Raw genomic sequence first — 12,522 nt, 5'->3', positions numbered from 1 at the left:
AGAAAAATCTTAAACTAAACTATATTGAACACACAACTTGTCATAATTTGTAGGATGCAGGTAAATCAAAGGTTAGAACAAAATTTATGGCTTTAATCCTTTATTAGGAAAAAAAAGCAGCTAAAATCAGTATTATACACTTCTAACTTAATAAGCTAAAAAAAGAGCAAATCCAAAGTAAGTACAAGGACACAGATAATATAGCTATGAATAGAATTCAAGTGGAGGGATAAATTGGTAGTTCAGGATTTGCAGGTACTAACTACTTTATATAAAATAGATAAACAACAAGGTTCTACAGTATAGCACAGGGAACTATATTCAATATCTTGTAATAACCTATTAAAAAAGAATATGAAAAGGAATATATGTGTATAACTGAAACCTTAATCTGTATACCAGAAGTTAATTAAACATGGTAAACCAACTGTACTTCAATTAAAAATATTTAAAAATTCAGTAGACTAGTAAACTGTCAAACAATAGGGAAAAGCAATGTAAAAACAGCTATTAAAAAAAGATTGATAAAGTTCTAGCTAGTCTGATCAACACAGAAAGGAAGGTACAAATTGCTAACATCAGAAAAAAAGAGGGAATATCAGCACAGATCGTATAGACATTTAAAAGATAAGTGAACATTATGAACAACTTTATGTCAATTTATTAAAGAGCATAGATAAAATGAACAAATTATCTACAAGACACATATTATCAAAAATGACTCAAGGAGGAAAAGAAAATCTTAATAGCCCTATTATAGTTGATGAAAATGAATTTATTGTTTAAAACCTTTCCACTAAGGAAATGCCAGGCCCAGACTGCTTCACTGGCACATCTTAACAAACATTTGAAAAGAGATAATACTAGTCCTAACCAAATCTCTCAAAAAGTAAAGAAAGAGGGAAAGCATGCCCACCAATATTACGAGGCATTATTACTGCAATGTTACTGAACCAAACTTGAATCCTCTTGCCTTTGTGTAGTAAAACCAGTCTACCTATCCCAGGCTGTGGTGAAGGGAAGTGCAGTGTTTATTGCAGGGCACCAAGCAAGGCGTCCAGGGCAGCTAGTGCTCAAAAGACCCGAACTCCACGATGGGTTTTAGGAAGACATTTTAAAGGCCAGGTGAGGGAGGGGGGTCACAGGGTATGCGATCAGCTGGTGCACAATTCTCTGACCAGTTGATGGCGAAATAACAGGGCAGTGTCACAGGGGTTAACATTATCAATCCTTAGGTACCAGTGGGTCTGGGGGCTATGTGCTCTTGGTCAACCAGTAGTTTGCCTCTTCCATTTTGTGGGAGTTTTAGCATCTTTAAAGCAACTCAGGAAATGTGCATCAGGCACTTTTATCTAGGTACTTCAGAGAGGAGCTAAAGCAGAGGATATGGGGGAGGGCTCTGTCCCTGAAGGCCCCATAAGGTCCTGCTTGGTTACACTAATACTAAAACGAGGCAAATAAGATGATTTACCAGAAGAGAAAACTGTAAATGCAGACACAAATATCCTTAGTGAAAAATCAAATTGTGTCTAATAATACATAAAAAGGATGATACATCCTGACAAGCAGGGTTTATCCCACAAATATAAGTTTTAACATTTGAAAATTAGTGTAATTTATATATTTAGAGAATAAATAATAAAAACCATCCAATCATCTCAATAGATAAGGGGAAAGCATTTGCCAAAACTTAATACCTATTGACTGGGGCCAGAGGTGGGATGGGGGCAGATATTAAGGGTAAAAGGGTGCAAAGGGACTACTTAGGATGATGGAAATGTTCTGTATCTTAAATGTTGTGGTAGTTGCAAGGGTGAATTTGGTTGGGGAGGAAAAAGTATTTTTACTGTACTTTTATTAAGTCCTCTGTCTGGGGCCCTTTAAATTTGATTGGCAAAAGACAGGTTAACAAGAGAAAAACAAAAATTTATTAACAAGCACATCACACAAATATACATGAAATTACCCAGTGATGAGTAACTCAAAGGGGTGGTTAGAACACACACAAAAAAGAGGTCTGGGCTTCTGAGGAGGTTATGGGAAGGTGACAAGGAGAAATATGTTAAATAAGTGTTATCTTATAGTATTTGTTGTGCAGATTTAAATCCCTGCTTTCTCCATTACTAAGGGTTGCTATGAGCTCTCCTCTTCCTCTAGGGAAGAGCCCCCTCCTTTTGCAAATGGAAACTTTCTTTATTTCTTTATAAATGTAATTTTTATTTGCAAAAGGAAAACTTGTGCCCTGTTTTTAGAGATTTTCCTGTGTCTTCTGCTTCTTAATGGCCTTTAGCTAAAAATAATCCATAGGCTAACGAGGCATATTTTGGGGTGGCATGTACTGGTATCCTTTAATACATTTATCATCTAACAATGCACTTAAATGGGATGCACTTTATTGCATGTAAATTTTACCTCAACAGAATCACAAGATTGCACCAATTTTTATTGTCATCAGCAGTGAAAGAGAGTATGGTAAACAATTAAAAACAAATTCCTTACGTTGCCCGAGGCAAGTTTCTCTTTCTTTCCAAAGATTTCTGAATTTACTGTTGAAGTTGGCCACTTAATGGAGTCATCTTTAGTGCATTAATAATTTGAAACTCAAATAAAGCAGGTCTAATATGCTAATTTGGTAGTAAGAATGAGCTGTCATGTTTATATAATTTTATATATTTACATTGTAATATTTACATACTGAAAATGGGAAGAAAACTCAAATGACTTGGTTATTAAAAAGTCATTTGTCACATGGGCAAATGCTTCAGAGGATAAGCAAGCAACATAAAGCAAACAGAACTGTACAGAGAGAATCGAACCTATTGGAAAGAGAATGACTTCCCTAAAATCATTCAGATGCTATTTTTTGAAAACAAGTTTCCAGATGAACAAAAGTGTCTGAGGACAGGTAAGTCCAGAATTTGTGATGTCATAAAATAACCCTTAAATTAGAAAGTAGACCATTCTCTTTAAATTCAACTTCAATAAATCAAATTGTCTTACAAGTTTTTGATGTATTTTATACTTTCATTTTTGTTTCCACTATTTAACTTTTATTTCATTAGGTGCTAATAAGGGGCAATTCAATCTCAAGTTCATTTCTTACAACCATTGTGAATTTTAAAATATTATTATTTTCTATTTGTTATCAATCTGAAGTAAATAATAAGTTTCTTAGATTTTAGGAGAACTAAAGAAATTAATAGCTCTCGCAAACTGGAAAGCAGGTAATATATAGGACACTTTATGAAAGAGGTGTAGGGAAGGAAGAAAAAGAAATTTTTTTTCCTTTACTCTTCTAGGTTCAGTGACAAAATAACAAAAAGGGTGGGGGGGAGATTTAATTACATACATAAGTTCATACCTGTGTACAGAGAACTCACAAAGGAATGTGATTCCATGAGTCAGAATTTGAGGCTTATATATGATCTTAGGCTAGACAAAGGAAAAGGGATTCGAAACTTGTAGGGGAGGGAGGTAAGTTACAGGAAGATGAGGGGAGGAATTGTAAAATAATGGTTATGTAGGTTTTTCATGCAGGTAAGAGTCTGTTTTGGTGCTATAAGTTGTCTCCAGAGTAGTTCTCTTCCTGGTAAGGAAGAGGGAGACGCCATTACAAATGGACACTTATGTCCTGCTTTTAAGCAGGAAAGGGGGAAGGCAGAGAGCTGATTGCCTTCAGCTCAAAATAATCCTTATGACAAAGTGGTACATTTTAGGGTGGCATATTCTGGCCTCTTCAGAAGTGCTACTGGAGAGTGGGTTTTTGTCTCATTGTAGAAAGAATTCAGAGGCAAGACACAGGTCAGGAAAGTAGAGTGAGGATTTATTAAGCAGTAGTACGCTGTCAAGGGGACAGGGGCAGACTCAGGTGAACGGCTGCCCGAGTTTCTTCAGCAGGTGGTTACATGGGGTGTAAAAACGAATGGGCAGAATATTCATTGAGGAGGGAGTGGCTGTGGGTCATATTCCTTGATTTTTATACCAGCCCCACCTTCCTGAGGGAAGGAGGGATTTTTGTCCTTATTTAGTCTTTACTGGAAGTGTCATGGCCTCCGTGCGTGATGGGTACTTCTTTTCTGTGAGGCTAATTGTATTGTAATGAGGGCATAATGAGCAAAAGGTCACATTTGGACACAGGAGATGCCTATCTTTCCTTACCTTTCTTTGTCTGCCTCCAGGACACTTGTCTCCCCAAAATATGTGATTTCTTTATCAGTCTGGAGGTTCCTGCTTTCCTCTGTCTGTGCAAGGACCTGCCTTGTTCACAAGACATATGGTTTGCTGCCATTTGGCCCGTGCCCCCTTTTCTAGCTCACATCTAGCTGTCTGCCTGCTCTAACAGAAGGAAGCAGGAATATTAGAAACAGTATGAATTAATAATCTCCCTTATGCTCTTTACTAATTTTACTTTAAAGTTTTTGGAGAAAGATGAAATATAATTGTGTTATATTTTCAATTAGCCAATCATTAAGTATTTATTAAACGCTTATAAATCTGGCAAGTCTAAAAACAGCAAGTAAGAAATGCTATAGATGTGTGCCTTGAGATTTGAAAGACAAGGCCGTGTTTGCCCTGCATATGTTTAAAAATACCAAGAAAATAAAAATTAAGTGCTATGTTAGGATAAAGGAAAACTAAAGGTTTTAGAAGAGGTGTGAGGGGCATGATGAAATAAGTATGTCAAGCTAACTCTAGCAACTCTAGCAATGGTATGTCTATCTCTGTTTTTATGTTGATTCATTCTTAAAATTGCTCACATGTTGCGAGTCCCTCATTGCCCAAGGTGATCAGATACCACATTTTCCAGCGTCATCCTGAGATTTATTTTTTCCCTCATAGATTTCTTCCTATTCAGCCTATTATCCTGTCAAAAAAAAAAAAAAAAAAAAATCTGTCCAAAATATCTATGTTTATCTCGCCTCATTTGTTCTCTGACTTTTTTTTTTCCTTCTTCTCATTTTGTAAACCTGGTCACCATAGGAAGGACAGCAGCCATTCACTTGAGAGAAAGTCTATTTTAAGTACTAGCTGCCCACTCGAGGAAGGTTGGAAACTCCTTCATCTCCTTTTCTGTAACAATACTGCCTGGCAGGTAGTCAGCAGGAAAGGGGACGAGGAGCTTTCTGAAAGAAAGCATTCTCTGTAGAAAGTAGGGGCCCATTATGATATTGAACAAAAGTAGTTTTCCTGGAATCATTTTTCTAAGAATGCCTGGTATGCCACTTTGACTTTATTCAAAAAAAAAAAAAAGAAGAAGAAGAAGGAAAAAAGATGAGAAAAGAAGAGAAAGAAAAAGAAAATGAAAATGCTGTAACAAAATGATACTCTTTTTTTACTTTGATTCCCTGTAATTCATGTGTTATTGTTGACTACTAATTTTGTCAGCACTTCGTAAATTGAAACCACAGCACTTGTATTTTCATAAGGGATTGGCGTAGTTCCTGTGTTCATTTTGGACATTCATCTATGATTAATATTTTAAGACTGAGAAACCTCACCTTTTACCTCAATTTCATCTTGGAAGAGAAAGCTGTTACCCCTGAACAGCTATTAAATGTTGTTTTCATTTAGTTAGTATTTGCCAAATTTCTGCAGCTCAGTTGGCATTAATTGCTATCTTTTTTTTTTTTTTTTTTTTTTTTTTGAGGCTGCAGTGACGAGGCTGAACCCTGGAAGATATTTTACCTCTCAGCATGAAAATGCTGTACTTTTAAATATTATTAGAGATGTTCAGGTCATTTTTTGTCATGGAGATGAAACTTCTGTTTTCAGGATTGTCATTTCAAGGTGTTTTGAGGAAGTACATTTGTCTCCAAGCTAATAATACCATTTAAGCATTTTCATTGCATTTTTAAAAGATGACAGAGATTAAATCATGCTGTCACCTGGGTGTTTCTATTAAACCTTAGTGTTCTTGGGTTTCAGCTGTAGATATTTATTTCCAGCTTTATTGTAGATTTTTAACATGTCCTAAAGTTCTCAATTTATTAAGTTCACCATTCTGTGCTATATCATACAGTTAGCACGCATAGTCCTTTCCCTTAATGCTTTTCTTTGGGTTCCTCTTGAGGGAGTTTTGCCAGTTTGTTGAATAATTGATTGTTACACATAGATTAGTCAAGTGTGTGTGTCTGTGTGTGTGCCCTTCATTTTATAGTTGCATGATAATCGTATTAAATATACAATTACACTTTTCTCAACTATTTTCCCTTTTTCAGATGTGTCTTAGATGATTATCACCACTATCAGTAGACTCACATGGATGAGGCTGAGATTGCTAACAAGAGAATATCACTTTAAAACTTTCTGGCATTTAAGCCAAGATTTCATGGGATCCTCTTAAAAAGTGCATAAATCATTATACACTATGATTACAAGCTTGTATTTAGTATTTCGTTACACAGCTTGTCGACAGTGTGGAATAGTGTTGTTCCTAGCAGCAAATTAGAATGCTTTGTAGTATCACTCCTACCTGACTTTCAACTTGACACCTTCATATTCTATTATTTTTATATGCATCATAGTTTATCTTAATTATGTGAAATAACCTACAAAAAATCAGTTATTGTTAAGCAACTCTGGTGTGTGTGTGTGTGTGCGTGTGTGTGTGTGAGAGAGTATATTATACAGATAGTTCCTTGGCTTCTTTGTTTATTGAAACTGTGGTGGAAAGATCATTAAAATGACAATACTCTCCTTGCCATTAATTACTACTTACATTGTTTCCTTGTTAATGGATGCTTCTTACTATGTCCTTTGTTCTCCATCAGAATTAATTCTCTTAAGATGCTGTATGCAAATTTATGGAAAAAAAAGAGAATCAAACATTTAGTAATAGTAGTATTGAAAGGAGACTTTTGCCCACTGGTCAGTCCTCACACAAAGCACAATTTTCTTGATTGAATTTTTATTTTATATTCACAAGTATATAGAATAGTAAATATGTGCATATTATGTATTCAGCTATTTAGAACCATAGTGTCAAGTGTGTTTGGAGAAGCCTGAGTTAAATGAACTGGATGTTCATGGAGGGTTAGGAATCAGAAGGATGAGTTTGTGGTGATAAAATAGCAACATTACTGATGGAACTATGGGAGAGTGAACAGGGAAAGAGGATGACTGTGTTTATGAAGATCACTCTGGCAGATGCAGAAAGGATGATCAGAGGAAAGGAAGAATTTAGTTGTAGGGAGTTACTGTCTTGGCAAGACATGATAATGGCCTCACCTAAAGGAAATGGAGAGTTAGGGGGGTAGATTTCAATGACATTTATAGGACTTAGCGACTGTTTGGAGAATGTGGGAGGTTAGAGGCAAGGATAACTCCTAAGTTTCTGTCTAGGGCAACTGGGTGGATGGTAGTATCCAGACCCAGAAGAGAGGAGGTAAAATATGTTGGACCAGCATTTCCAAGCATGATGAAATCTTGCTTAATTTATCTCTACCCACTGTTGCTGTATAGTATGTACTCTACCCAACCCCCAACCCTCACCCCTGCCTTTCTTTGCTTACCTAGCTATCTTGTTTCCCTAGGACTCAGTATTTAGCAGCTATAAGGATTAGAATCACACTAGGAATTCTTGGCTACAATCAACCAACAATGTGTGATAAATAAGGGCTGTATTTTATGCAGACACGTTTCTCAGGTGATAAGAGTTGCCTTCAGGAATAGTTCTCTTGGTAAGGAGACTTTTACAATGGAAATTTTCTATATAAATGTAGATTTCCTTTACAAAAGGATGAATGCATACTTTTATGTTTAGACAGTTAGGGGAGGTTAAAGAGCTTTTCCTGTGTCTGTTCCTTCTTTTTAGCTCAAAACTATCCATATGCAAAAGGCATGTTTGGGGGTAGCATATTCTTGTACCCTGCGAGCATATCTACCTAATTCTTGGAACTGTAATCTTGAAGATCCATCCTGGTTGCTGAGACTGGAATTTCCTTCCAATAATGGTTTGCAGGATTACAGTTTTGAGAGTTCTAATCCTTTTCTGTCTAGCCTTTTCTCTCCATGGATATCTATGCGTTTGACCAATGTGTTTGTCCTGCTTGTGTTATACTTTTTATTGAGAAAATAAGTACCAAGTGTATGTAATTATTTTATGGATTGTGACATTTTACCTACCCGCACACAATTCCATATCATACAATGCCAACATTCATAGCTTTGAATAACTACTTCATAAATTTTTTCAAATTTTCGCAAATATCTTCCCTTGAAAATCAGAACTAAATAATGACTTCAGTAACTAGCTACCCACAATGAATTTAAACTGCAACATTGTTTCTTTTTTCTTATGTATAGTTCTTGATAGAATCCTCAAAATTAGTGATAAAGAATAATATCCTCCTTTGCCCACTCTCTCCCTGGAGTAATTTAGAAATACACTGTTGGAAACACAAATAGGTGATGTGGTTGGAAGTATTGTTTCTTCTTATGTCGTCTAAGTTGTCTAAAAAATGTGCTCTACAGCAAAATGTCAGAATGCATATAGAGGACATACTCACTCTCATAGACCTCCTTTCCAATATTCTGAAAATCTTGATAATTTTAATAATTATATTAGTATTCTTTTCACCATTCAGTGAAACTATTCTAATACCACCCATGATGTTTTTATAGTCAATTTACAATGTTGCACTAGTTTTTAGTGTGCAGCATAGTGATCCAGTTATACATGATTTGTATTCCTTTTCACATACTTTTTCACTATAGGTTATTACACAATATTGAATATAGTTACTTGTGCTATACAGTAAGACCTGTTATCTATTTTACATATGGTAGTTTGTATCTGCATCTCTCAAACTCCCAATTTATCCCTCCCTACACCCTTTCTCCTTGGTAACCATAAGTTTGTTTTCTATGTCTGTGAGTCTGCTTTATATGCAATCTAAAAAAATGACACAAATGAACTTATTTACAAAAGATGCCGTTTGTTTTTGGTGCGTGTGAGTGTGTATTTTAAACTATTGCATTCACTTTTTCTCTCTTTCACTTCTTTTATCTTTTTTTTTTTTTTTTTGGAAATTCTCATAAGTGTCCTCCTCTCTTTTATCCTTCTAGCTCTTATTTGCTCTTTCAGATCAACCTACCTATTTCCCCTTCCCACCTCTCTTCATGTTTGAACTTTAATTTGCCACCTTTCCCTCCTTGAATGTCTTTCATCATCTTTGGTAATCCATGTCCTTTTCTTTGAGATCCTTTAATTCACCCTTTCTGATGGTGGTAATTTATTCATCTTTACAATATTTGTTGAAGGCATAGTACAGGGTAGAAGCTGTGCTAGGTGCCAGGGATGTAGTGATGGACACATAAGGAGTCTCTGACAGAACACCTTGCAAGGACAGAAATAATTCAGCAGTACATGCAGCATAATGTGATAAGAGCCTTAGTGAAAGGAGGAGGTCCAAGTTGTCAAGGGGCATCTGGAAGCACATAGAAGAGACCCCAACTACGGTTGGATTGAAGAATTCCTGCATATGACTTACTCCAGCAAAGGGGAAGTGATGAAGGCAGAATTTTCCAGGCGTACAAGACCCAAAGGAGAGAGAGAGAGAGGGAAAGAGAGAGTGTGTGTGTACAGGGCCCTTTATTGGTACTGAAACTGTTTCAGTATAAATGAATGTGTATTTATGTTAATTTCTGTGCAACCACAAAAACTTTTTGAGGTTTCTGTTTATCTTTATGATTCTCCTCTGCTCAAAAATAGAGGACTTCTGTATTCCACTTTCATAATAAATTCCCACATGCCATAATTCAGCTTGTAGATAACTGGTAATTTATACCTGTTATTGACTAATTTTAGGTGACTGGGGCAGGTGTGTAAATACATTTACAAGTTTGGCGTAATGAGTCAGGGTTGATGTGTGTGTTTCTCCTCTTAAGAGGAAGTCAGAATGTGATGATTATAGTGTTTTATTGGCAAGCATTCAATTTCAGGTTACTTTTGATAAAGTGTGAACATGTATATATGTTACATTATGCAATTTTACTGGGAAAAGGACTGCTCTATTCTGGAACAAACCACAACCTAGATTTTAAATCAGAAGTTCATGACATTATAATGATAAAATGGGCCTTTAACATAGTAAATGATCAGCTGATTTTACAGATGAGAAAACTGAGACCCAGAGAGGTGAATGAAAGAGAGAACTCTAAATTAAATGCCATGAGGATTTTTGTGTGTGTCATATTTGTGTTTATTTCTAATACTTTTCAGAATAGCTATTCTACTTGTTTGCCACTTCAGTTGTTTGCGTAACTTATATAATCATTTTTTCATCAATAAGCTAGCAAACATGGTGTTTGAGCCTCGGATTTTTTTTAAATTAGTCTGGTCAAAACTAAAAGTTAAAGAATTCTAGAGGAAGGAAGTAGAAATTATTTTTTATTCTAGATGTCCTCTGGGAGATAAAGTCTAAATAAATGGACTTATTTTTGTGCTCTACTTCCTCTCTTGCAAATGAATAAAGATAAATCTCCAATTTGTTGCCCATCTTTGCTACGGATTATTTTTTGTGTGAGTCACAGCACTTTAACCCAACACTCACTATGTTTCTATTTAAAAGGCAATGCAAATATCAGTGTCCTTCTTTTACCAAGGAGGACGGAAGGCACTGGAAGACTGGATCCAATCACTTCTTTAAGTGCTCTCAGTTAATTAGTAACAACTGATGTCAGAACATTGTGACATCAGTGCTCTAGTTTTGCATTCTTTCCACCCCCAAGAAGGAGGATAAGAGGAGGGAGGAGGGAGAGAAGGAAGAAGGTGATGGAGGAAAAGGAAGAAAAGGAGGGGAGAGGGGACAGGGGGCAATGTCTCTTGTGCTTATTATCCGCCATTCACGACGTTTAGCACAGTCGTACATTATTGCTTTCAGTTTTTATAATAATCTTCTGAAATAGGTATTTTTCCCATTTTACAGTTGAGGAAACTGAGTCTCAAGTCATGCTCCTCACTTGTAGTTACTCAGCTAGTACTAGACATACCTCAAAGCTGTCTTTCCCCGTTGCACAAAACTGATTCACATGCTGTTCCTTATCTCCCTGTATTTTTTAATGGATTTTGCAAAATTCACTTTAACTTTAATTTATTTCTATATGAGAAGCAGATTGGAAACACTAACAAAACTCTGGTTCTGCACTATGGTGTGTTAGTAGTACGAACACTCTTTAGGGGATGGGGGTGGGGGAGTGTAGATACGTTTCTGGACTGAAGTGAAAGTAGGGAATTAAAAGTTAACACCAAAACTGAAACAAAGCCACGTTTTGTGAAGCACACACTAATAGTAGTCCATTGGATCAAAGGATGTGATCTCACTTCACAGTAAAACAGGTCCTGCAAGCCCAGGTAACTCAGGAAGCAGAATGGTAATTATTCACAGAAGAAAGCAGGTAGTGTACTGTTACATTACTACAGTAGAAAGTCAGAAGGTCACAGAACTTGCAGGGTAACTGACACAACTTGAAACTGCTTGGCCCCCTTTAAAAAGAAATTATAAGATGGGAGAGAATGAAGCAAGTTTACCTAACACAGCTTTGCAAGGTAAGTGCCAACAACCTCTGAAATGTTTGCAGTCAGACATTTAAGCCAAGCCGTGTAGATTACAAAGTGTGTGTATGCGTGTGTGTCTGTGCACTGCGTTTCAAGGTGTGCTTTGCCGGTGGGGAAAAGAGGCAGAGGTGTTGTTGTTTCAGAGGAAGCTGCCTTTCTCTGTTGTGCTCAACAGCTCAACGTATGCAGAAACGCGAATTTGGTGGAGTAGGGCAAGTTTTATCACTTCCCAGTGCAGTGCTGGGAACTGCTACGACCAACTTCCAGTGCACTTTCACGTTAAATCTTTCCCAGCTTTGACAGAATATTGATTTTTGTCTCTGCCTGTGAGATTTTTATTTTTAATCAAATTTTGCCATCTCTGGGTGTACCAGGTAAATGTCCTTGTAATTCATATAACCATTTTCTTAAGGTAGAAAACAGGGTCTCAGAGGGCAGCTGATTGGTTGGGGAGAGCAGCTGATTTTACAGGTCTCCCTTAATCAGATACCTTTGTCCTTTGAAGGGACTGGCTTTGTTGACATTGGCCTGACTAGGCTTCTATCATTAGGCTTGTTCATAGAAACAAATAACAAGTTCGCTTACATGTTCCACTTTTTTGAGTGAAGAAAATTCTTTCTTTTTAAAAAAAGGTAGAAAGTGGATTGAATGCTTATTTGTTGCCATGATCTCTAGTAGTTTACCCTCTTATGAATTATCACTTTTACAAGTTCTCATTTTGATCAAAGTATTTTTTTAACAAAATCTACTTGATAATGACATTTTAATCTAATTATGTTCTTGTAGCGCTACCAGGAAGAAAATCCCCCAGCCATTCAATTTTCCAGTAAGTGTGCATAACCAAACATGTAACACTACCTATGAAATGTAACACTACCTATGAAATGTAACACATATGAGAACAACATGATGGTCCTAGACGTGTCTGGTCATAAAAGTATGTCACCCATTTTCTAGAGTTCAGT

The 12,522-nt window shown here is 36.4% G+C and overlaps 1 protein-coding gene across 11 annotated transcripts in view; it reads left to right on the top strand.

Annotated features, from left to right (window-relative positions):
- Positions 1-12,522, top strand: part of NAALADL2 (N-acetylated alpha-linked acidic dipeptidase like 2) — a 1,180,690-nt gene that overhangs the window by 320,115 nt on the left and 848,053 nt on the right. For 2 of the 11 annotated variants that reach the window (XM_032484094.1, XM_032484105.1), the window contains exon 1: positions 11,215-11,548. The exons of 6 other annotated variants lie outside the window; for them this stretch is intronic. In XM_032484094.1, the coding sequence (XP_032339985.1) occupies positions 11,506-11,548 (43 nt within the window). In that variant the 5' untranslated portion in view covers positions 11,215-11,505. Of the gene's footprint in view, positions 1-11,212; positions 11,549-12,522 lie in introns of those variants that run through there. 3 more of the 11 variants (XM_032484110.1, XM_032484097.1, XM_032484053.1) reach the window with 3 other exon arrangements.

Source organism: Camelus ferus, chromosome 1 (genome assembly GCF_009834535.1).
Source record: "Camelus ferus isolate YT-003-E chromosome 1, BCGSAC_Cfer_1.0, whole genome shotgun sequence".
Taxonomy (NCBI): domain Eukaryota; kingdom Metazoa; phylum Chordata; class Mammalia; order Artiodactyla; family Camelidae; genus Camelus; species Camelus ferus.
This window is presented reverse-complemented; position numbering and strand designations above follow the sequence as displayed.